The sequence below is a fragment of the Mytilus edulis genome, chromosome 11 (assembly GCF_963676685.1).
Source record: "Mytilus edulis chromosome 11, xbMytEdul2.2, whole genome shotgun sequence".
NCBI classification, from domain to species: domain Eukaryota; kingdom Metazoa; phylum Mollusca; class Bivalvia; order Mytilida; family Mytilidae; genus Mytilus; species Mytilus edulis.
Genome location: NC_092354.1, coordinates 4,767,032 through 4,794,532, shown reverse-complemented (window position 1 = coordinate 4,794,532; position 27,501 = coordinate 4,767,032). Strand labels below are relative to the sequence as shown.

Sequence of the window (27,501 nt, the reverse complement as noted above, 5' to 3'; positions counted from 1 at the left end):
GTTTAATGGACAACAAATATTTATTAGAATTATATAAAGTGGGGTCTCATTTTAATTGTCTTGTCCAGCTGAGTCCATTGATATAAATATTGTTTATGTTTCTTGAAAAAAGTTTTTTTTTTAACCTGACAGTTCTGATGGAAGTTCTGACATCTCACAATAAAACATGTTGTTTATTTGTTGTTTATGTAGAATATAAATACAAGTGTGACTGGTCATTTTATTCAGTTTTGACCACTGATTCATGTGATATATATTTTGTTTATATTTATTACACAACATTGTCCAGTTTATGACACAAGTTTTGATGTCTGTTATATGTTGATATTACAGTATGGATGGACACCATTAATGTTGGCGGCTGTGTACGGACACCTGGAGGTAGTGACTTTCCTAGTCACTCACGGAAGTCAATTAGAAGCCACAGGCCTGGTAATGATAGATATAATCACCTTACTCTAACCAAACACCAATTTATACACAATCTACACAAAATCCTGTTGTTAATCAGACAGGTTTAATGGACAACACATATTTGTTAGAATTATATAAAGTGGGGTCTCATTTTATTCGTAACACAGAACTGAATCAGATAGTTACGGTTTTATTTTGTTTCCTGACGAAAAATTATTTTGTAAACATCTGATTTTAATAAGAAGTTAAAGAGAACAAGTCTTTTGTCAGATAATGTTAATTCTACAGATTTAAAATGTATTTTAAAAAAAAAAATACTTGTTAAAATTATATAAAGTGGGGTCTCATTTTTCTTGTCTCTTCGTACTGAATCAGAAAATATTAGTCGTTTTAATGTTTCTTGAAAAAAGTTTTTTTTTCAACTTTGATCATTCTACTGAATCAACATAAAATCATGTTGTTTATCATACATGTGAAATGGACAACAAATACTAGTGAGACTTATATAAAGTGAAGGCTGCTATTATTTGACTTGTTATACTTATATAATTAAGAGTATTATTTTTTTTTTACCTTTTTTGTTTCACTGAATCAGAAAAAGTGAATTTATATCTTAATCTACCATTTAATAGTTTATACACAAATATAATTGGATATTTTCTTACCCGATGTTATATTTCTTACATTTTGTAAATTGTTTGACTCCTCTCATGATTTTGTTATCACACACCATTAACATGTTTATATTTTTATATTGTTATAGCGTGGACGAACAGCTTTACATCTTGCTGCTGAGTATGGAGAGATTGATGTAACAAAATTGTTAACAGATAAAGGATGCAGTCCTTGGGTGAAAACAAAAGAGGTAACATTCAGTTTTATTCTTATTTGATAGATAGATATTTTATTCTTTAAAAACTAAGTACCAAACAACAGAGAAAGATAATAAATGGTATTTGTGGTGTAAGGTGGTTGGTGGAATGTGATTTAAAGTAGTTTTGTTGGTAGTGTATGATTGGTGTTAGGTGTGTTGGTGGAATTTGATTAGATGGTAGTTTTGTTAATAGTGTATGATTGGTGTAAGATGTGTTGGTGGAATGTGATTAGATGGTAGTTGTGTTAGTAGTGTAGGATTAGTGTAGTGTGTATTGGTGGAATAAGATTAGATGGTAGTTGTATCAGTAGTGTATGATTGGTGTAAGGTGTGTTGGTAGAATGTGATTAGATGGTGGTTGTGTCAGTAGTGTATGATTGGTGTAGGGTGTGTTTGTAGAATGTGATAAGATGGTAGTTGTGTCAGCAGTGTATGATTGGTGTAAGAAGTGTTGGTGGAATGTGATTATATGGTAGTTGTGTCAGTAGTGTAGGATTGGTGTAGGGTGTCTTGGTAGAATGTGATAAGATGGTAGTTGTATTGGTAGTGTATGATTGGTTTAGGGTGTGTTGGTGAAATGTGATAAGATGGTAGTTGTGTTGGTAGTGTATGATTGGTGTAGGGTGTGTTGGTCAGTTTAATTGAAGTCTGGAGCTGGCATGTCAGTTAACCGCTAGTAGTCTGTTGTTATTTATGTATTATTCTCATTTTGTTTATTTTCTTTGGTTACATCTTCTGACATCAGACTCGGACTTCTATTGAACTGAATTTTAATGTGCGTATTATTATGCGTTTACTTTTCTACATTGGTAAGAGGTATAGGGGGAGGGTTGAGATCTCACAAACATGTTTAACCCCGCCGCATTTTTGCGCCTGTCCCAAGTCAGGAGCCTCTGGCCTTTTTTAGTCTTGTATTATTTTAATTTTAGTGTCCTGTGTACAATTTGGAAATTAGTTGGAAAGATGGTAGTTGTGTTTGTAGTGTATGGTTGGTATAGGGTGTGCTGGTGGAATGTGATTAGATGGTTATTGTGTTGGTAATGTATGATTGGTGAAGGGTGTGTTGGTTAAATGTGATAAGAAGGTAGTTGTGTTGGTAGTGTATGATCGGTGTAGGGTGTGTTGGTTGATTGTGATTAGATGATTGTTGTGTTGGTAGTGTATGATTGGTGTAAGGTGTGTTGGTGGAATGTGATTAGATGGTAGTTGTGTCAGTAGTGTATGGTTGGTGTAGGGTGTGTTGGTGGAATGTGATCAGATGGTAGTTGTTTCGGTAGTGTATGATTGGTGTAAGGTGTGTTGGTAGAATGTGTTTACATGGTAGTTGTGTCAGTAGTGTATTATTGGTGTAGGGTGTGTTTGTGGAATGTGATAAGATGGTAGTTGTGTTGGTAGTGTATGTTTTGTGTAGCGTATGTTGGTAGCTTGTGATTAGATTGTAGTTGTGTTGATAGTGTATGGTTGGTGTAGGTTGTGTTGGTAGAATGTGATTAGATGGTAGTTTTGTTAATAGTGTATGGTTGGTGTAGGGTGTGTTGGTGGAATGTGATAAGATGGTAGTTGTGTCGGTAGTGTATGATTGGTTATAGGGTGTGTTGGTAGAATGTGATTACATGGTAGTTGTGTCAGTAGTGTATTATTGGTGTAGGGTGTGTTTGTGGAATGTGATAAGATGGTAGTTGTGTCGGTAGTGTATGGTTGGTGTAAGGTGTGTTGGTAGAATGTGATTAGACGGTAGTTGTGTTGGTAGTGTATGGTTGGTGTAGGGTGTGTTTGTGAAATGTGATAAGATGGTAGTTGTGTTGGTAGTGTATAAATGGTGTAAGGTGTGTTGGTAGAATACGATCAGATGGTAGTTGTGTTAGTAGTGTATGGTTTGTGTATGGTGTGTTGGTAAAATGTGATAAGATGGTAGTTGTGTTGGTAGTGTATGGTTGGTACAAGGTGTGTTGGTGGAATGTGATTAGATGGTAGTTGTGTTGGTAGTGTATGGTTGGTGTAGGGTGTGTTGGTGGAATGTGATTACATTGTAGTTTTTTAATAGTGTTTGATTGGTGTAGGGTGTGTTGGTAGAATGTGATTAGATGGAGGTAGTGTTGGTAGTGTATATTTGGTGTAGGGTGTGTTTGTGGAAGTGATAAGATAGTAGTTGTGTCGGTAGTGTATGGTTAGTGTAAGGTGTGTTGGTAGAATGTGATTAGATGGTAGTTGTGTTTAGGTGTATGGTTGGCGTAGGGTGTGTTGGTATAATCTGATAAGATGATAGTTGTGTTGGTAGTGTATAATCGGTGTAAAGTGTGTTTGTGGAATGTGATAAGATGTTAGTTGTGTTGGTAGTGTATGGTTGGTGTAGGGTGTGTTGGTAGAATGTGATAAGATGGTAGTTGTGTTAATAGTGTATGGTTGGTGTAGGGTGTGTTGGTAGAATGTGATAAGATGGTAGTTGTGTTGGTAGTGTATGGTTGGTTTAGGAAGTGTTGGTAGAGTGTGATTAGATGGTAGTTTTGATAAAAGGGTATGATTGGTGTAAGGTGTATTGGTAGATTGTGATTAGATTGTAGTTGTGTTGGTAGTGTATGGTTGGTGTAGGGTGTGTTGGTAGAATGTGATTAGATGGTAGTTGTGTCAGTAGTGTATGATTGGTGTAAGGTGTGTTGGTGGAATGTGATTAGACGGTAGTTGTGTCAGTAGTGTATGGTTAATGTAGGGTGTGTTGGTCGAATGTGATAAGATGATAGTTGTGTTAGTAGTGTATGGTTGGTGTATGGTGTGTTGGTAAAATGTGATAAGATGGTAGTTGTGTTGGTAGTGTATGGTTGGTACAAGGTGTGTTGGTGGAATGTGATTAGATGGTAGTTGTGTTGTTAGTGTATGGTTTGTGTAGGGTGTGTTGGTAGAATGTGATTAGATGGTAGTTGTAGTGGTAGTGTATGGTTGGTGTAGGGTGTGTTGGTAGAATGTGATTAGATGGTAGTTGTGTTAATAGTGTAGGATTGGTGTAGGGTGTGTTGGTGAAATGTGATTAGATGGTAGTTGTGTCGGTAGTGTATGATTGGTGTAGGGTGTGTTGGTAGAATGTGATTACATGGTACTTGTGTTGGTAGTGTATGGTTGGTGTAGGGTGTGTTGGTGGAATGTGATTAGATGGTAGTTGTGTCAGTAGTGTATGATTGGTGTAGGGTGTGTTGGTTGAATGTGATTAGATGGTAGTTGTGTTGGTAGTGTATGATTGGTGTAGGGTGTGTTGGTAGAATGTGATTAGATGGTAGTTGTGTTGGTAGTGTATGGTTGGTGTAGGATATGATGGTAGAATGTAATTAGATGGTAGTTGTGTTTGTAGTGTATGATTGGTTTAGGGTGTGTTGTCGGAATGTGATTAGATGGTAGTTGGTTTGGTAGTGTATGGTTGGTGTAGGGTGTGTTGGTAGAATGACTAGGTCGTAGTATTGTCAGTAGTGTATGATTGGTGTAGGGTGTGTTGGTGGAATGTGATTAGATGGTAGTTGTGTCAGTAGTGTATGATTGATATAGGGTGTGTAGGTAGAATAACTAGGTGGTAGTATTGTCAGTAGTGTATTGTTGGTGTAGGGTGTGTTGGTAGAATGTGATTAGATGGTAGTTGTTTCGGTAGTGTATTATTGGTGTACGGTGTGTTGGTAGAATGTGATTAGATGGTAGTTGTGTTCGTGGTGTATGGTTGGTGTAGGGTGTGTTGGTAGAATGTGATTAGATGGTAGTTGTGTTAGTAGTGTAGGATTAGTGTAAGGTGTAATTGGTAGAATGTGATTGGATGGTAGTTGTGTCAGTAGTGTATGATTGCTGTAGTGTGTGTTGGTAGAATGTGATTAGATGACAGTTGTGTCAGTAGTGTAGAATTAGTGTAGGGTGTGTTGATGGAATGTGATTAGATGGTAGTTTTGTCATTAGTGTATGGTTGGTGTAGAGTTTGTTGTAGTTTTTTAATAGTGTTTGATTGGTGTAGGGTGTGTTGGTAGAATGTGATTAGATGGAGGTAGTGTTGGTAGTGTATATTTGGTGTAGGGTGTGTTTGTGGAAGTGATAAGATAGTAGTTGTGTCGGTTGTGTATGGTTAGTGTAAGGTGTGTTGGTAGAATGTGATTAGATGGTAGTTGTGTTTATGTGTATGGTTGGCGTAGGGTGTGTTGGTATAATCTGATAAGATGATAGTTGTGTTGGTAGTGTATAATCGGTGTAAAGTGTGTTTGTGGAATGTGATAAGATGTTAGTTGTGTTGGTAGTGTATGGTTGGTGTAGGGTGTGTTGGTAGAATGTGATAAGATGGTAGTTGTGTTGGTAGTGTATGGTTGGTGTAGGCAGTGTTGGTAGAGTGTGATTAGATGGTAGTTTTGATAAAAGGGTATGATTGGTGTAAGGTGTGTTGGTAGAATGTGATTACATGGTACTTGTGTTGGTAGTGTATGGTTGGTGTAGGGTGTGTTGGTGGAATGTGATTAGATGGTAGTTGTGTCAGTAGTGTATGATTGGTGTAGGGTGTGTTGGTTGAATGTGATTAGATGGTAGTTGTGTTGGTAGTGTATGATTGGTGTAGGGTGTGTTGGTAGAATGTGATTAGATGGTAGTTGTGTTGGTAGTGTATGGTTGGTGTAGGATATGATGGTAGAATGTAATTAGATGGTAGTTGTGTTTGTAGTGTATGATTGGTTTAGGGTGTGTTGTCGGAATGTGATTAGATGGTAGTTGGTTTGGTAGTGTATGGTTGGTGTAGGGTGTGTTGGTAGAATGACTAGGTCGTAGTATTGTCAGTAGTGTATGATTGGTGTAGGGTGTGTTGGTGGAATGTGATTAGATGGTAGTTGTGTCAGTAGTGTATGATTGATATAGGGTGTGTAGGTAGAATAACTAGGTGGTAGTATTGTCAGTAGTGTATTGTTGGTGTAGGGTGTGTTGGTAGAATGTGATTAGATGGTAGTTGTTTCGGTAGTGTATTATTGGTGTACGGTGTGTTGGTAGAATGTGATTAGATGGTAGTTGTGTTCGTGGTGTATGGTTGGTGTAGGGTGTGTTGGTAGAATGTGATTAGATGGTAGTTGTGTTAGTAGTGTAGGATTAGTGTAAGGTGTAATTGGTAGAATGTGATTGGATGGTAGTTGTGTCAGTAGTGTATGATTGCTGTAGTGTGTGTTGGTAGAATGTGATTAGATGACAGTTGTGTCAGTAGTGTAGAATTAGTGTAGGGTGTGTTGATGGAATGTGATTAGATGGTAGTTTTGTCATTAGTGTATGGTTGGTGTAGAGTTTGTTGTAGTTTTTTAATAGTGTTTGATTGGTGTAGGGTGTGTTGGTAGAATGTGATTAGATGGAGGTAGTGTTGGTAGTGTATATTTGGTGTAGGGTGTGTTTGTGGAAGTGATAAGATAGTAGTTGTGTCGGTTGTGTATGGTTAGTGTAAGGTGTGTTGGTAGAATGTGATTAGATGGTAGTTGTGTTTATGTGTATGGTTGGCGTAGGGTGTGTTGGTATAATCTGATAAGATGATAGTTGTGTTGGTAGTGTATAATCGGTGTAAAGTGTGTTTGTGGAATGTGATAAGATGTTAGTTGTGTTGGTAGTGTATGGTTGGTGTAGGGTGTGTTGGTAGAATGTGATAAGATGGTAGTTGTGTTGGTAGTGTATGGTTGGTGTAGGCAGTGTTGGTAGAGTGTGATTAGATGGTAGTTTTGATAAAAGGGTATGATTGGTGTAAGGTGTATTGGTAGATTGTGATTAGATTGTAGTTGTGTTGGTAGTGTATGGTTGGTGTAGGGTGTGTTGGTAGAATGTGATTAGATGGTAGTTGTGTCAGTAGTGTATGATTGGTGTAAGGTGTGTTGGTGGAATGTGATTAGACGGTAGTTGTGTCAGTAGTGTATGATTAATGTAGGGTGTGTTGGTCGAATGTGATAAAGATGATAGTTGTGTTAGTAGTGTATGGTTGGTGTATGGTGTGTTGGTAAAATGTGATAAGATGGTAGTTGTGTTGGTAGTGTATGGTTGGTACAAGGTGTGTTGGTGGAATGTGATTAGATGGTAGTTGTGTTGTTAGTGTATGGTTTGTGTAGGGTGTGTTGGTAGAATGTGATTAGATGGTAGTTGTGGTGGTAGTGTATGGTTGGTGTAGGGTGTGTTGGTAGAATGTGATTAGATGGTAGTTGTGTTAATAGTGTAGGATTGGTGTAGGGTGTGTTGGTGGAATGTGATTAGATGGTAGTTGTGTCGGTAGTGTATGATTGGTGTAGGGTGTGTTGGTAGAATGTGATTACATGGTACTTGTGTTGGTAGTGTATGGTTGGTGTAGGCAGTGTTGGTGTAATGTGATTAGATGGTAGTTGTGTCAGTAGTGTATGATTGGTGTAGGGTGTGTTGGTTGAATGTGATTAGATGGTAGTTGTGTTGGTAGTGTATGATTGGTGTAGGGTGTGTTGGTAGAATGTGATTAGATGGTAGTTGTGTTGGTAGTGTATGGTTGGTGTAGGATATGATGGTAGAATGTAATTAGATGGTAGTTGTGTTTGTAGTGTATGATTGGTTTAGGGTGTGTTGTCGGAATGTGATTAGATGGTAGTTGGTTTGGTAGTGTATGGTTGGTGTAGGGTGTGTTGGTAGAATGACTAGGTCGTAGTATTGTCAGTAGTGTATGATTGGTGTAGGGTGTGTTGGTGGAATGTGATTAGATGGTAGTTGTGTCAGTAGTGTATGATTGATATAGGGTGTGTAGGTAGAATAACTAGGTGGTAGTATTGTCAGTAGTGTATTGTTGGTGTAGGGTGTGTTGGTAGAATGTGACTAGATGGTAGTTGTTTCGGTAGTGTATTATTGGTGTACGGTGTGTTGGTAGAATGTGATTAGATGGTAGTTGTGTTCGTGGTGTATGGTTGGTGTAGGGTGTGTTGGTAGAATGTGATTAGATGGTAGTTGTGTTAGTAGTGTAGGATTAGTGTAAGGTGTGTTGGTAGAATGTGATTGGATGGTAGTTGTGTCAGTAGTGTATGATTGCTGTAGTGTGTGTTGGTAGAATGTGATTAGATGACAGTTGTGTCAGTAGTGTAGGATAAGTGTAGGGTGTGTTGATGGAATGTGATTAGATGGTAGTTTTGTCATTAGTGTATGGTTGGTGTAGAGTTTGTTGGTAGAATGTGATTAGATGGTAGTTGTGTTGGTAGTGCATGATTGGTGTAGGGTGTGTTGGTAGAATGTGATTATATGGTAGTTTTGTTGGTAGTGTATGATTGGTGTAGGGTGTGTTGGTGGAATGTGATTAGATGGTAGTTGTGTCAGTAGGGTATGATTGGTGTAGGGTGTGTTGGTGGAATATGATTAGATGATAGTTTTGTTAATAGTGTATAATTGGTGAAGGGTGTGTTGGTGAATGTGATTAGATGGTAGTTTTAATAAAAGTGTATGATTGGTGTAAGGTGTGTTGGTAGAATGTGATTAGATGGTAGTTTTGTTGGTAGTGTATGGTTGGTGTAGGGTGTGTTGATAGAATGTAATTAGATAGTAGTTGTGTCAGTAGTATAGGATTGGTTTAGGGTGTGTTGGTAGAATGTGATTAGATGTTAGTTGTGTTGGTAGTGTATTATTGGTATAACGTGTGTTGGTGGAATTTGATTAGATGGTAGTTGTGTTTGTAGTGTAGGATTGGTGTAGGGTGTGTTGGTAGAATGTGAGTAGATGGTTGTTGTGTTGGTAGTGTATGATTGGTGTAGGTTGTGTTGGTAGAATGTGCTTACATGATAGTTTTGTTAATAGTGTTTGATTGGTGTAGGGTGTATTGGTAGATTGTGATTAGATGGTAGTTGTGTTGGTAGTGTATGGTTGATTTAGGGTGATTTAGCAGAATGTGATTAGATGGTAGTTGTGTTGGTAGTGTTAGTTGGTTTAGGGTGTGTTGGTGGAATGTGATTAGATGGTAGTTGTGTTGGTAGTGTGTAGTTGGTGTAAGGTGTTTTGGTAGAATGTGATTAGATGGTAGTTGTGTTGATAGTGTTAGTTGGTGTAGGGTGTGTTGGTGGAATGTGATTAGATGGTAGTTGTGTTGGTATAGTATAGTTGGTGTAGGGTGTTTTGGTAGAGTGTGATTAGATGGTAGTTGTGTCAGTAGAGTATGATTGGTGTAGGATGTGATTAGATGGTAGTTGTGTTGGTAGTGTATTGTTGGTGTAGGATATGTTAGTAGAATGTGATTAGATTGTAGTTGTGTCAGTACTGTGATTAGGTGATAGTTTTGTTAATAGTGTATTATAGGTGTAGGGTGTGTTGGTGAATGTGATTAGATGGTAGTTTTAATAAAAGCGTATGATTGGTGTAAGGTGTGTTGGTAGAATGTGATTAGATGGTAGTTGTGTTGGTAGTGTATGATTGGTATAAGGTGTGTTGGTGGAATTTGATTAGATAGTAGTTGTGTTTAAAGTGTATGATTGGTGTAGGGTGTGTTGGTAGAATGTGAGTAGATGGTAGTTGTGTTGGTAGTGCATGATTGGTGTAGGGTGTGTTGGTAGAATGTGATTAGATGGTAGTTGTGTTGGTAGAATGTGATTAGATGGTAGTTGTGTTAGTAGTGTATGATTGGTGTAGGGTGTGTTGGTGGAATGTGATTAGATGGTAGTTGTGTCAGTAGTGTATGAATGGTGTAGGTTGTGTTGGTGAATGTGATTAGATGGTTGTTTTGATAAAAGTGTATGATTGGTGTAATGTGTGTTAGTAGAATGTGATTAAATGGTAGTTGTGTTGGTAGTGTATTGTTGGTGTAGGGTGTGTTGGTAGAATGTGATTAGATTGTAGTTTTGTCATAAGTGTAGGATTGGTGTAGGGTGTGTTGGTAGAATGTGATTAGATGGTAGTTGTGTTGGTAATGTATGATTGGTGTCGGGTGTGTTAGTAGAATGTGATTACATGGTAGTTTTGTTAATAGTGTTTGATTGGTGTATGGTGTATTGGTAGATTGTGACTAGATAGTAGTTGTGTTGGTAGTGTATGGTTGGTGTAGGGTGTTTTGGTAGAATGTGATTAGATGGTAGTTGTGTTGGTAGTGTTAGTTGGTGTAGGGTGTGTTGGTGGAATGTGATTAGATGGTAGTTGTGTTGGTAGTGTATAGTTGGTGTAGGGTGTTTTGGTAGAATGTGATTAGATGGTAGTTGGGTTGGTAGTGTTAGTTGGTGTAGGGTGTGTTGGTGGAATGTGATTAGATGGTAGTTGTGTTGGTATAGTATAGTTGGTGTAGGGTGTTTTGGTAGAGTCTGATTAGATGGTAGTTGTGTCAGTAGAGTATGATTGGTGTAGGATTTGATTAGATGGTAGTTGTGTTGGTAGTGTATTGTTGGTGTAGGATATGTTGGTAGAATGTGATTGGATTGTAGTTGTGTCAGTACTGTGATTAGGTGATAGTTTTGTTAATAGTGTATTATTGGTGTAGGGTGTGTTGGTGAATGTGATTAGATGGTAGTTTTAATAAAAGTGTATGATTGGTGTAAGGCGTGTTGGTAGAATGTGATTAGATGGTAGTTGTGTTGGTAGTGTATGATTGGTATAAGGTGTGTTGGTGGAATTTGATGAAATAATAGTTGTGTTAGTACTGTGGGATTGGTGTAGGGTGTGTGGGTAGAATGTGATTAGATGGTTGTTGTGTTGGTAGTGTATGGTTGGTGTAGGGTGTGTTGGTTGAATGTGATTAGATGGTATTTGTGTTGGTAGTCAGTGTATGATTGGTGTAGGGTGTGTTGGTAGAATGTGATTAGATGGTAGTTGTGTTGGTAGTGTAGGATTGGTGTAGGTTGTGTTGGTGGAATGTGATTAAATGGTAGTTGTGTCAGTAGTGTATGATTCGTATAGGGTATGTTGGTGGAATGTGATTAGATAGTAGTTGTGTTGATAATGTATGATTGGTATAGGGTGTGTTCGTAGAATGTGATTAGATGGTAGTTGTGTTGGTAGTGTATGATTGGTTTAGGGTGTGTTGGTGGAATGTTATTATATGGTAGTTGTGTCAGTTGTGTATGATTGGTGTAGGGTGTGTTGGTGGAATGTGATTACATGGTAGTTGTGTCAGTAGTGTATGATTGGTGTAGGGTGTGTTGGTGGAATGTGATTAAATGGTAGTTGTGTCAGTAGTTTATGATTGGTGTAAGGTGTGTTGGTGGAATGTGATTAGGTAGTAGTTGTGTTGATAATGTATGATTGGTATAGGGTTTGTTGGTGGAATGTGATTAGATGGTAGTTGTGTCAGTAGTGTATGATTGGTGTAATGTGTGTTGGTGGAATGTGATTACATGGTAGTTGTGTCAGTAGTGTATGATTGGTGTAGGGTGTGTTGGTGGAATGTGATTAGATGGTAATTGTGTCAGTAGTGTATGATTGGTGTAGGGTGTGTTGGTGGAATGTGATTAGATGGTAGTTGTGTGAGTAGTGTATGATTGGTATAGGGTGTGTTGGTGGAATGTGATTACATGGTAGATGTGTTGGTAGTGTAGGATTGGTATAGGGTTTGTTGGTGGAATTTGATTACATGGTTGTTGTGTCAGTAGTGGATGATTGGTATAGGGTGTGTTGGTGAAATGTGATTAGATGGTAGTTTTGTTAGTAGTGTATGATTGGTTTAGGGTTTGTTGGTGGAATGTGATTACATGGTAGTTGTGTGAGTAGTGTATGATTGGTATAGGGTGTGTTGGTGGAATGTGATTAGATGGTAGTTGTGTCAGTAGTGTATGATTGGTGTAAGGTGTGTTGGTGGAATGTGATTACATGGTAGTTGTGTCAGTAGTGTATGATTGGTATAGGGTGTGTTGGTGGAATGTGATTAGATGGTAGATGTGTCAGTAGTGTATGATTTGTATAGGGTATGTAGGTAGAATGTGATTAGATGGTAGTTGTGTCAGTAGTGTATGATTGATGTAGGTTGTGTTGGTGGAATGTGATTAGGTGGTAGTTGTGTTGATAATGTATGATTGGTATAGGGTTTGTTTGCGGAATGTGATTAGATGGTAGTTGTGTCAGTAGTGTATGATTGGTGTAATGTGTGTTGGTGGAATTTGATTACATGGTAGTTGTGTTGGTAGTGTATAGTTGGTGTAGGGTGTTTTGGTAGAATGTGATTAGATGGTAGATGGGTTGGTAGTGTTAGTTGGTGTAGGGTGTGTTGGTGGAATGTGATTAGATGGTAGTTGTGTTGGTATAGTATAGTTGGTGTAGGGTGTTTTGGTAGAGTGTGATTAGATGGTAGTTGTGTTGGTAGTGTATTGTTGGTGTAGGATATGTTGGTAGAATGTGATTGGATTGTAGTTGTGTCAGTACTGTGATTAGGTGATAGTTTTGTTAATAGTGTATTATTGGTGTAGGGTGTGTTGGTGAATGTGATTAGATGGTAGTTTTAATAAAAGTGTATGATTGGTGTAAGGCGTGATGGTAGAATGTGATTAGATGGTAGTTGTGTTGGTAGTGTATGATTGGTATAAGGTGTGTTGGTGGAATTTAATTAAATAATAGTTGTGTTAGTACTGTGGGATTGGTGTAGGGTGTGTGGGTAGAATGTGATTAGATGGTTGTTGTGTTGGTAGTGCATGATTGGTGTAGGGTGTGTTGGTAGAATGTGATGAGATGTTAGTTGTGTTGGTAGTGTATGGTTGGTGTAGGGTGTGTTGGTTGAATGTGATTAGATGGTAGTTGTGTTGGTAGTCAGTGTATGATTGGTGTAGGGTGTGTTGGTAGAATGTGATTAGATGGTAGTTGTGTTGGTAGTGTAGGATTGGTGTAGGTTGTGTTGGTGGAATGTGATTAAATGGTAGTTGTGTCAGTAGTGTATGATTCGTATAGGGTGTGTTGGTGGAATGTGATTAGATGGTAGTTGTGTTGATAATGTATGATTGGTATAGGGTGTGTTCGTAGAATGTGATTAGATGGTAGTTGTGTTGGTGGTGTATGATTGGTTTAGGGTGTGTTGGTGGAATGCTATTATATGGTAGTTGTGTCAGTTGTGTATGATTGGTGTAGGGTGTGTTGGTGGAATGTGATTACACGGTAGTTGTGTCAGTAGTGTATGATTGGTGTAGGGTGTGTTGGTGGAATGTGATTAAATGGTAGTTGTGTCAGTAGTTTATGATTGGTGTAGGGTGTGTTGGTGGAATGTGATTACATGGTAGTTGTGTAAGTAGTGTATGATTGGTGTAAGGTGTGTTGGTGGAATGTGATTAGGTGGTAGTTGTGTTGATAATGTATGATTGGTATAGGGTTTGTTGGTGGAATGTGATTATATGGTAGTTGTGTCAGTAGTGTATGATTGGTGTAATGTGTGTTGGTGGAATGTGATTACATGGTAGTTGTGTCAGTAGTGTATGATTGGTGTAGGGTGTGTTGGTGGAATGTGATTAGATGGTAGTTGTGTCAGTAGTGTATGATTGGTGTAGGGTGTGTTGGTGGAATGTGATTAGATGGTAGTTGTGTCAGTAGTGTATGATTAGTATAGGGTGTGTTGGTGGAATGTGATTACATGGTAGATGTGTTGGTAGTGTATGATTGGTATAGGGTTTGTTGGTGGAATTTGATTACATGGTAGTTGTGTCAGTAGTGGATGATTGGTATAGGGTGTGTTGGTGAAATGTGATTAGATGGTAGTTTTGTTAGTAGTGTATGATTGGTTTAGGGTTTGTTGGTGGAATGTGATTACATGGTAGTTGTGTCAGTAGTGTATGATGGGTGTAGGGTGTGTTGGTGGAATGTGATTAGATGGTAGTTGTGTCAGTAGTGTATGATTGGTGTAAGGTGTATTGGTGGAATGTGATTACATGGTAGTTGTGTCAGTTGTGTATGATTGGTATAGGGTGTGTTGGTGGAATGTGATTAGATGGTAGATGTGTCAGTAGTGTATGATTTGTATAGGGTATGTAGGTAGAATGTGATTAGATGGTAGTTGTGTCAGTAGTGTATGATTGATGTAGGTTGTGTTGGTGGAATGTGATTAGGTGGTAGTTGTGTTGATAATGTATGATTGGTATAGGTTTTGTTTGCGGAATGTGATTAGATGGTAGTTGTGTCAGTAGTGTATGATTGGTGTAATGTGTGTTGGTGGAATTTGATTACATGGTAGTTGTGTCAGTAGTGTATGATTAGTGTAGGGTGTGTTGGTGGAATGTGATTAGATGGTAGTTGTGTCAGTAGTGTATGATTGGTATAGAGTGTGTTGGTGGAATGTGATTACATGGTAGATGTGTTGGTAGTATATGATTGGTATAGGGTTTGTTGGTGGAATTTGATTACATGGTAGTTGTGTCAGTAGTGGATGATTGGTATAGGGTGTGTTGGTGAAATGTGATTAGATGGTAGTTTTGTTAGTAGTGTATGATTGGTTTAGGGTTTGTTGGTGGAATGTGATTACATGGTAGTTGTGTCAGTAGTGTATGATGGGTGTAGGGTGTGTTGGTGGAATGTGATTAGATGGTAGTTGTGTCAGTAGTGTATGATTGGTGTAAGGTGTGTTGGTGGAATGTGATTACATGGTAGTTGTGTCAGTAGTGTATGATTGGTGTAGGGTGTGTTGGTGGAATGTGATTAGATGGTAGTTGTGTCAGTAGTGTATGCTTGGTATAGGTTGTGTTGGTGGAATGTGATTAGGTGGTAGTTGTGTTGATAATGTATGATTGGTGTAGGGTTTGTTGGTGGAATGTGATTAGATGGTAGTTGTGTCAGTAGTGTATGATTGGTGTAGGGTGTGTTAATAGAATGTGATTATATGGTAGTTGTGTCAGTAGTGTATGATTGGTATAGGGTGTGTTTGTGGAATGTGATTAGGTGGTAGTTGTGTTAATATTGTATGATTGGTGTAGGGTGTGTTGGTGGGATGTGATTACATGGTTGTTTAGTTAATAGTGTATGATTGGTGTAGGGTGTGTTGGTGGAATGTGATTACATGGTTGTTTAGTGAATAGTGTATGATTGGTTTAGAGTGCGTTGGTGGAATGTGATAAGATGGTAGTTGTGTCAGTGGTGTATGATTGGTGTAGGGTGTGTTGGTAGAATGTGATTACATGGTAGTTTAGTTAATAGTGTATGAATGGTGTAGGGTGTGTTGGTGGAATGTGATTAGATGGTATTTGTGTTGGTAGTGTATGATTGGTATTGGGTGTGTAGTTAGAATGTGATTAGATGGTAGTTTAGTTAATAGTGTATGATTGGTGTATGGTGTGTTGGTGGAATGTGATTAGATGGTAGTTGTGTTGGTAGTGTATGATTGGTATTGGGTGTGTAGTTAGAATGTGATTAGATGGTAGTTTAGTTAATAGTGTATGATTGGTGTATGGTGTGTTGGTGGAATGTGATTAGATGGTAGTTGTGTTGGTAGTGTATGATTGGTGTAGGGTGTGTTGGTAGAATGTGATTACATGGCAGTTTAGTTAATAGTGTATGATTGGTGTCAAAAACGAATGGACAAGAACTGTCATATATCTGACTTGGTACAGGCATTTTCAAATGTAAAAAATGGTGGATTAAACTTGGTTTTAAAGCGCTAACCCTCTCACTATGATGTCAGTCTCGTCAAATTCCGTTATATTTTTATTGATGCGTTAACAAGTACCAGCTATTTACATAAACCTATGGCAAGCCGTTTAGCTATTTATTGGAATTTCAAATTATCTCATAATATATAAGATATCTTATATAATATATAAGATATCTTATATAATATATAAGATTTATTTAAGATATCTTAAAGTATATGAAATATGTTTTGTATAAGATATCTTATATGATTTATTGGATATCATTTTAACAAAATTATATGAAACATCTTATAATTTATATACGATATCTCTAATAATATTTCTTATAATATATGAGATATATTAAATAATATTTTTTATAAGATATCTGATATTAAATAGATATCTTATATAATATAGAAGATATCTTATATCGATTTTAAAATATATATCTTACGTATACTTTATATAAGATATCTTACAAAAATACTTTATATAAGATATCTTACAAATATACTTTATACAAGATATCTTACAAATATACTTTATACAAGATATCTTACAAATATACTTTATATAAGGTCACAACTAGAAGATATCTCATGAACTATATAAGAAATCTTATAAACTTCATTTCATGAATGGTCTATCAGCAACATTATTTTCAAAAACGCTCAAACTGTTTTGCGGAAAAAAGAGCAAAATATCAAATAATTTCTTTTACAAAACAAGTGTTCATCAAATTACATAACCGGCTCTGTTGGGCGATCTGATTTTACCATTAAATTATTTCATCAATGTCATATAATGTTGAATTTGCTCTTTGCCTAGGTCTGTTTTGACACCCATTTGGAAAAAAAGTTTTTTTTTTATTAACCTGCTGAGCGATCTACTTTAACGAGACCAAATACTCCCATAACATTTTAACTTCAATTGAATCCAACAGCTAAAATTGTTAACCTCATGTTGACAAAATTAAATCGTTAATAAAATGCGATCATAGTCAGCATTCGTATCCGGATTTTACTACGTTTTGACGACACACTATGAAAAATTATAGTTGCAGTAATCGGTGACGGAAACTTTTTCGGAAATGCCAATTTTTATTTTATTTTCCTGAATTGGAAATTTATATTTACAAACATTCAGCGGCCCTAAACTATATAGTGGAATCATCCCTGAAAACTACCGTCTAATCACATTCCACCAACACACCTTACAACAATCATACTATATTTAACAAAACTACCATCTAATCATACTCCAACAATACACCTTACACCAATCATAGATTACTCTATTTAACAAAACTACCATCTAATCACATTTCAACAACACACCCTACACCAATCATACACTACTATTAAAATTACCATCTAATCATACTCCAGCAACACATCTTACTACCATCTAATCAAATTCCACCAACACATCTTACACTAATCATACACTATTAGCAAAACTACCATTTAATAATACTCCAGCAACATATCTTACACTACCATCACAACTACTATGACTACCATCTTATCACATTTTACCAACACACCCTACACCTTGTAATCATTCAATGATTTCTTTAACAGTAAAATCTCAAATATTATTCATTGATCTCTTTATAATGACATTTCATATTTGTTGTTGGTTTAGGTTCACTGGTTTTTATTTCAAGTATATATAAATAAGACAACATTCTGCATTGCATAGGTATACTTAATGCAACAGTTACCTATTACCTAATGTTTTACAGTTTTTTTAAATAAAAGATGTATATGTGTATAATTAATGAAAGATTATTTGATTGTATTTCAGGGTAAAACTCCTTATGATCTGGTTAAAATAGGAAGCTATGATGATGAAGAGAGAAAAAGGAAGAAGGAAGAAGTGATGGACTTCCTTAAGGTAAACAGTTGTGTCTTTCTTTAAAAGATCTTCACAGATTACAAGAGACAAAACAGACTTGGTACAAATAAATTACAATAAAACAGTTGCCGGTAGTCTTCAATGTCGTTGTAGTATTTGTTGTCAGTTAACAATGTACCCGGTAAGTTGACAATTCCAAGCTTGTTGCCTAATATAGATGTTGGCATATGTGAAAGACAAATGTTTGAAATCTGTGTTCTCATCTGCTGGATTTTTCTCTTATTTTTTGTGTCATCAGCTTGATATCTCCTAGGTATATACATCACATCATCTCCTTGTATGTGTCATCAGTTTGGTATCTCCTAGGTATATACATCACATCATCTCCTTATATGTGTCATCAGTTTGCTGTCTCCTAGGTATATACATCACATCATCTTCTTGTATGTGTCATCAGTTTGGTATCTCCTAGGTATATACAACACATCATCTCCTTGTATGTATCATCAGCTTACTGTCTCCTAGGTATATACATCACATCATCTTCTTGTATGTGTCATCAGTTTGGTATCTCCTAGGTATATACAACACATCATCTTCTTGTATGTGTCATCAGCTTGCTGTCTCCTAGGTATATACATCACATCATCTCCTTGTATGTGTCATCAGTTTGGTATCTCCTAGGTATATACCTCACATCATATCCTTTTATGTGTCACCAGCTTGCTGTCTAATAGGTATATACATCACATCATCTCCTTGTATGTGTCATCAGTTTGGTATCTCCTAGGTATATACCTCATATCATATCCTTTTATGTGTCACAAGCTTGCTGTCTGCTAGGTATGTACATCACATCATCTCCTTGTATGTATCATCAATTTGGTATCTCCTAGGTTTATACATCACATCATCTCCTTTTATGTGTCATCAGCTTGCTGTCTCCTAGGTTTATACATCACATCATCTCCTTTTATGTATCATTAGTTTGGTATCTCCTAGGTATATACATCACATCAACTCTCTTTATATGTCATCAGTTTGGTATCTCCTAGATATATACATCACATCATCTCCTTGTATGTGTCAACAGTTTGGTATCTCCTAGGTATATACATCACATCATCTCCTTTTATGTATCATTAGTTTGGTATCTCCTAGGTATATACATCACATCATCTTGTATGTGTGAACAGTTTGGTATCTCCTAGGTATATACATCACATCATCTCCTTTTATGTGTCATCAGCTTGGTATATCCTAGCTATATACATCATATCATCTCCTTGTATGTGTCATCAGCTTGTTATCTCCTAGATATAAACATCACATCATCTCCTTTTATGTGTCATCAGCGTGGTATCTCCTGCGTATATACAGCACATGATCTCCTTGTATGTGTCATCAGTTTGGTATCTCCTTGGTATATACATCACATCATCTCCTTGTATGTGTCATCAGCGTGGTATCTCCTAGGTATATACATCACATCATGTCCTTGTATGTGTCATCAGCTTGCTATTTCCTAGGTATAAACATCACATCATCTCCTTGTATGTATCATCAGTTTGGTATCTCCTAGGAATATACATCACATCATCTCCTTGTATGTGTCATCAGCTTGCTGTCTCCTAGGTATATACATCACATCATCTCCTTTTATGTGTCATCAGTTTCGTATCTCCTAGGTATATACATCACATCATCTCTTTTTATATGTCATCAATTTGGTATCTCCTAGATATATACATCATATCATCTCCTTGTATGTGTCATCAGTTTGGTATCTCCTAGGTATACACATCATATCATGTCCTTGTATTTGTCATCAGTTTGGTATATCCTAGGTATATACCTCACATCATCTCCTTTTATGTATCATCAGCTTGGTATCTCCTAGGTATATACATCACATCATCTCCTTGTATGTGTCATCAGCTTCCTATTTCTTTGGTATATACATCACATCATCTCTTTTTATATGTCATCAGTTTGCTGTCTCCTAGGTATATACATCACATCATCTCCTTGCATGTGTCATCAGCTTGCTGTCTCCTAGGTATATACATCACATCATCTCCTTTTATGTGTCATCAGCTTCCTATTTCTTTGGTATATACATCACATGATCTCCTTTTATGTGTCATCAGCTTGCTATCTCCTAGGTATATACATCACATCATCTCCTTTTATGTGTCATCAGTTTGGTATCTCCTAGGTATATACATCTTATCATCTTCTTTTATGTGTCATCAGCTTGGTATATATATCACATCATCTCCTCTTATGTATCATCAGTTTGGTATCTCCTAAGTATATACATCACATCATCTCCTTGTATGTATCGTCAGTTTGGTATCTCCAAGGTTTATACATCACATCATCTCCTTTTATGTGTCATCAGCTTGGTATCTCCTAGGTATATACATCACATCATCTCCTTGTATGTGTCAACAGTTTGGTATCTCCTAGGTATATACATCACATCATTTCTTTTTATATGTCATCAGTTTGGTATCTCCTAGATATATACATCACATCATCTCCTTGTATGTGTCATCAGTTTGGTATCTCCTAGGTATATACATCACATCATCTCCTTTTTTGTGTCAACAGTTTGGTATCTCCTAGGTATATACATCACATCATTTCTTTTTATATGTCATCAGTTTGGTATCTCCTAGATATATACATCACATCATCTCCTTGTATGTGTCATCAGTTTGGTATCTCCTAGGTATATACATCACATCATCTCCTTTTTTGTGTCATCAACTTGGTATCTCCTAGGTATATACATCATATCATGTCCTTGTATGTGTCATCAGCTTGCTATCTCCTAGGTATATACCTCACATCATCTCCTTTTATATGTCATCAGCTTCCTGTCTCCTAGATATATACATCACATCATCTCCTTGTATGTGTCATCAGTTTGGTATCTCCTAGGTATATACATCACATCATCTCCTTGTATGTATCATCAGCTTGGTATCTCCTAGGTATATACATCACATCATGTCCTTGTATGTGTCATCAGCTTGGTATCTCCTAGGTATATACATCATATCATCTCCTTTTATGTGTCATCAGCTTGCTATCTCCTAGGTATATACATCACATCATCTCCTTTTATCTGTCATCAGCTTGGTATATCCTAGGTATATACATCAAATCATCTCCTTTTATGTGTCATCAGCTTGGTATCTCCTAGGTATATGCATCACATCATGTCCTTGTATGTGTAATCAGCTTGGTATCTTCTAGGTATATACATCACAGCATCTCCTTGTTTGTGTCATCAGCTTGCTATCTCCTAAGTATATACATCACATCATCTCCTTTTATCTGTCATCAGCTTGCTATCTCCTAGGTATATACATCAAATCATCTCCTTGTATATGTCATCAGTTTGGTATCTCCTAGCTATATACATCACATCATCTCCTTTTATGTATCATCAGCTTGGTATCTCCTAGGTTTATACATCACATCATCTCCTTGTATGTGTCATCAGCTTGCAATCTCCTAGGTATATACATCACATCCTCTCTTTGTATGTGTCATCAGTTTGGTATCTCCTAGGTATATACATCACATCATCTCCTTTTATATATCATCAGCTTGGTATCTCCTAGGTTTATACATCACATCATCTCCTTGTATGTGTCATCAGCTTGCAATCTCCTAGGTATATACATCACATCCTCTCTTTGTATGTGTCATCAGTTTGGTATCTCCTAGGTATATACATCACATCATCTCCTTTTATCTGTCATCAGCTTGCTATCTCCTAGGTATATACATCACATCATGTCCTTGTATGTGTGATCAGTTTGGTATCTCCTACGTTTATATATCACATCATCTCCTTTTATGTGTCATCAGCTTGCTATCTCCTAGGTATATACATCACATCATGTCCTTGTATGTGTCATCAGTTTGGTATCACCTAGGTATATACATCACATGATCTCCTTGCATGTGTCATCAGTTTGGTATCTCCTAGGTTTTTATATCACATCATCTCCTTTTATGTGTCATCAGCTTGCTATCTCCTAGGTATATACATCACATCATCTCCTTTTATCTGTCATCAGTTTGATATCTCCTAGGTATATACCTCACATCATCTCCTTTTATGTGTCATCAGTTTAATATCTCCTAGGTATATACCTCACATCATCTCCTTTTATGTGTCATCAGCTTGGTATCTCCTAGGTTTATACCTCACATCATCTCCTTTTATGTGTCATCAGGTTGATATCTCCTAGGTATATACATCACATCATCTCCTTGTATGTGTCATCAGTTTGGTATCTCCTAGGTATATACATCACATCATCTCCTTGTATGTGTCATCAGCCTGGTATCTCCTAGGTATATACATCACATCATCTCCTTTTATGTGTCATCAGTTTAATATCTCCTAGGTATATACATCACATCATCTCCTTTTATGTGTCATCAGCTTGGTATCTCCTAGGTTTATGCATCACATCATGTCCTTGTATGTATCATCAGCTTACTGTCTCCTAGGTATATACATCACATCATCTCCTTTTATGTGTCATCAGCTTGGTATCTCCTAGGTATATACCTCACATTATCTCCTTATACGTGTCATTAGATTGGTATCTCGTAGGTATATACATCAGATCATGTCCTTGTTTGTGTCAGCAACTTGGTATCTCCTAGGTATATACATTGATATACATCACATCATCACCTTGTATATGTCATCAGCTTGCTATCTCCTAGGTATATACATCACATCATCTCCTTTTATGTGTCATCAGTGTGGTATCTCCTAGGTATATACATCACATCATCTCCTTTTATGTGTCATCAGCTTGGTATCTCTTAGGTATATACATCACATCATGTCCTTTTATGTGTCATCAGCTTGCTATCTCCTAGGTATATACATCACATCATCTCCTTGTATGTGTAATCAGCTTGCTATCTCTTAGGTATATACATCACATCATCTCCTTTTATGTGTCACCAGCTTGCTATCTCCTAGGTATATACATCACATCATCTCCTTTTATGTGTCATCAGCTTGCTATCTCCTAGGTATATACATCACATCATCTCCTTTTATGTGTCATCAGTGTGGTATCTCCTAGGTATATACATCACATCATCTCCTTGTATGTGTCATCAGTGTGGTATCTCCTAGGTATATACATCACATCATGTCCTTGTATATGTCATCAGCTTGGTATCTCCTAGGTATATACATCACATCATCTCCTGTTATGTGTCATCAGCTTGCTGTCTCCTAGGTATATACATCACATCATCTCCTTGTATGTATCATTAGTTTGGTATCTCCTAGGTATATACATCACATCAACTCTCTTTATATGTCATCAGTTTGGTATCTCCTAGGTATATACATCACATCATCTCCTTTTATGTGTCATCAGTTTGGTATCTCCTAGGTATATACATCACATCATCTCCTTATATGTGTCATCAGCTTGCTGTCTCCTAGGTATGTACATCACATCATCTCCTTGTATGTATCATCAATTTGGTATCTCCTAGGTTTATACATCACATCATCTCCTTTTATGTGTCATCAGCTTGCTGTCTCCTAGGTTTATACATCACATCATCTCCTTTTATGTATCATTAGTTTGGTATCTCCTAGGTATATACATCACATCAACTCTCTTTATATGTCATCAGTTTGGTATCTCCTAGATATATACATCACATCATCTCCTTGTATGTGTCATCAGTTTGGTATCTCCTAGGTATACACATCACATCATCTCCTTTTATGTATCATTAGTTTGGTATCTCCTAGGTATATACATCACATCATCTTGTATGTGTGAACAGTTTGGTATCTCCTAGGTATATACATCACATCATCTCCTTTTATGTGTCATCAGCTTGGTATATCCTAGCTATATACATCATATCATCTCCTTGTATGTGTCATCAGCTTGTTATCTCCTAGATATAAACATCACATCATCTCCTTTTATGTGTCATCAGCGTGGTATCTCCTGCGTATATACAGCACATGATCTCCTTGTATGTGTCATCAGTTTGGTATCTCCTTGGTATATACATCACATCATCTCCTTGTATGTGTCATCAGCGTGGTATCTCCTAGGTATATACATCACATCATGTCCTTGTATGTGTCATCAGCTTGCTATTTCCTAGGTATAAACATCACATCATCTCCTTGTATGTATCATCAGTTTGGTATCTCCTAGGAATATACATCACATCATCTCCTTGTATGTGTCATCAGCTTGCTGTCTCCTAGGTATATACATCACATCATCTCCTTTTATGTGTCATCAGTTTCGTATCTCCTAGGTATATACATCACATCATCTCTTTTTATATGTCATCAATTTGGTATCTCCTAGATATATACATCATATCATCTCCTTGTATGTGTCATCAGTTTGGTATCTCCTAGGTATACACATCATATCATGTCCTTGTATTTGTCATCAGTTTGGTATATCCTAGGTATATACCTCACATCATCTCCTTTTATGTATCATCAGCTTGGTATCTCCTAGGTATATACATCACATCATCTCCTTGTATGTGTCATCAGCTTCCTATTTCTTTGGTATATACATCACATCATCTCTTTTTATATGTCATCAGTTTGCTGTCTCCTAGGTATATACATCACATCATCTCCTTGCATGTGTCATCAGCTTGCTGTCTCCTAGGTATATACATCACATCATCTCCTTTTATGTGTCATCAGCTTCCTATTTCTTTGGTATATACATCACATGATCTCCTTTTATGTGTCATCAGCTTGCTATCTCCTAGGTATATACATCACATCATCTCCTTTTATGTGTCATCAGTTTGGTATCTCCTAGGTATATACATCTTATCATCTTCTTTTATGTGTCATCAGCTTGGTATATATATCACATCATCTCCTCTTATGTATCATCAGTTTGGTATCTCCTAAGTATATACATCACATCATCTCCTTGTATGTATCGTCAGTTTGGTATCTCCAAGGTTTATACATCACATCATCTCCTTTTATGTGTCATCAGCTTGGTATCTCCTAGGTATATACATCACATCATCTCCTTGTATGTGTCAACAGTTTGGTATCTCCTAGGTATATACATCACATCATTTCTTTTTATATGTCATCAGTTTGGTATCTCCTAGATATATACATCACATCATCTCCTTGTATGTGTCATCAGTTTGGTATCTCCTAGGTATATACATCACATCATCTCCTTTTTTGTGTCAACAGTTTGGTATCTCCTAGGTATATACATCACATCATTTCTTTTTATATGTCATCAGTTTGGTATCTCCTAGATATATACATCACATCATCTCCTTGTATGTGTCATCAGTTTGGTATCTCCTAGGTATATACATCACATCATCTCCTTTTTTGTGTCATCAACTTGGTATCTCCTAGGTATATACATCATATCATGTCCTTGTATGTGTCATCAGCTTGCTATCTCCTAGGTATATACCTCACATCATCTCCTTTTATATGTCATCAGCTTCCTGTCTCCTAGATATATACATCACATCATCTCCTTGTATGTGTCATCAGTTTGGTATCTCCTAGGTATATACATCACATCATCTCCTTGTATGTATCATCAGCTTGGTATCTCCTAGGTATATACATCACATCATGTCCTTGTATGTGTCATCAGCTTGGTATCTCCTAGGTATATACATCATATCATCTCCTTTTATGTGTCATCAGCTTGCTATCTCCTAGGTATATACATCACATCATCTCCTTTTATCTGTCATCAGCTTGGTATATCCTAGGTATATACATCAAATCATCTCCTTTTATGTGTCATCAGCTTGGTATCTCCTAGGTATATGCATCACATCATGTCCTTGTATGTGTAATCAGCTTGGTATCTTCTAGGTATATACATCACAGCATCTCCTTGTTTGTGTCATCAGCTTGCTATCTCCTAAGTATATACATCACATCATCTCCTTTTATCTGTCATCAGCTTGCTATCTCCTAGGTATATACATCAAATCATCTCCTTGTATATGTCATCAGTTTGGTATCTCCTAGCTATATACATCACATCATCTCCTTTTATGTATCATCAGCTTGGTATCTCCTAGGTTTATACATCACATCATCTCCTTGTATGTGTCATCAGCTTGCAATCTCCTAGGTATATACATCACATCCTCTCTTTGTATGTGTCATCAGTTTGGTATCTCCTAGGTATATACATCACATCATCTCCTTTTATATATCATCAGCTTGGTATCTCCTAGGTTTATACATCACATCATCTCCTTGTATGTGTCATCAGCTTGCAATCTCCTAGGTATATACATCACATCCTCTCTTTGTATGTGTCATCAGTTTGGTATCTCCTAGGTATATACATCACATCATCTCCTTTTATCTGTCATCAGCTTGCTATCTCCTAGGTATATACATCACATCATGTCCTTGTATGTGTGATCAGTTTGGTATCTCCTACGTTTATATATCACATCATCTCCTTTTATGTGTCATCAGCTTGCTATCTCCTAGGTATATACATCACATCATGTCCTTGTATGTGTCATCAGTTTGGTATCACCTAGGTATATACATCACATGATCTCCTTGCATGTGTCATCAGTTTGGTATCTCCTAGGTTTTTATATCACATCATCTCCTTTTATGTGTCATCAGCTTGCTATCTCCTAGGTATATACATCACATCATCTCCTTTTATCTGTCATCAGTTTGATATCTCCTAGGTATATACCTCACATCATCTCCTTTTATGTGTCATCAGTTTAATATCTCCTAGGTATATACCTCACATCATCTCCTTTTATGTGTCATCAGCTTGGTATCTCCTAGGTTTATACCTCACATCATCTCCTTTTATGTGTCATCAGGTTGATATCTCCTAGGTATATACATCACATCATCTCCTTGTATGTGTCATCAGTTTGGTATCTCCTAGGTATATACATCACATCATCTCCTTGTATGTGTCATCAGCCTGGTATCTCCTAGGTATATACATCACATCATCTCCTTTTATGTGTCATCAGTTTAATATCTCCTAGGTATATACATCACATCATCTCCTTTTATGTGTCATCAGCTTGGTATCTCCTAGGTTTATGCATCACATCATGTCCTTGTATGTATCATCAGCTTACTGTCTCCTAGGTATATACATCACATCATCTCCTTTTATGTGTCATCAGCTTGGTATCTCCTAGGTATATACCTCACATTATCTCCTTATACGTGTCATTAGATTGGTATCTCGTAGGTATATACATCAGATCATGTCCTTGTTTGTGTCAGCAACTTGGTATCTCCTAGGTATATACATCAGATCATGTCCTTGTATGTGTCAGCAACTTGGTATCTCCTAGGTATATACATCAGATCATGTCCTTGTATGTGTCAGCAACTTGGTATCTCCTAGGTATATACATCACATCATGTCCTTGTATGTGTCAGCAACTTGGTATCTCCTAGGTATATACATCACATCATGTCCTTGTATGTGTCAGCAACTTGGTATCTCCTAGGTATATACATCACATCAGGTCCTTGTATGTGTCGTCAGCTTGCTATCTCCTAGGTATATACATCACATCATCTCCTTTTATGTGTCATCAGCTTGGTATCTCCTAGGTATATACATCACATCATGTCCTTGTATGTGTCATCAGCTTGACATCTCCTAGGTATATACATCACATCATGTCCTTGTATGTGTCATCAGCTTGGTATCTCCTAGGTATATATATCACATCATCTCCTTTTATGTGTCATCAGCTTGGTATTTCCTAGGTATATACATCACATCATGTCCTTGTATG

At 36.9% G+C, this 27,501-nt stretch overlaps 1 protein-coding gene across 1 annotated transcript in view; it reads left to right on the top strand.

Annotated features, from left to right (window-relative positions):
• Nucleotides 1-27,501, top strand: part of LOC139493908 (uncharacterized) — a 75,144-nt gene that overhangs the window by 16,273 nt on the left and 31,370 nt on the right. Inside the window, exons 6-8 of the mRNA XM_071282069.1 lie at nucleotides 334-432; nucleotides 1,178-1,279; nucleotides 17,587-17,676. Coding sequence (XP_071138170.1) covers nucleotides 334-432; nucleotides 1,178-1,279; nucleotides 17,587-17,676 — 291 coding nt within the window. The remainder of the gene's footprint in view (nucleotides 1-333; nucleotides 433-1,177; nucleotides 1,280-17,586; nucleotides 17,677-27,501) is intronic.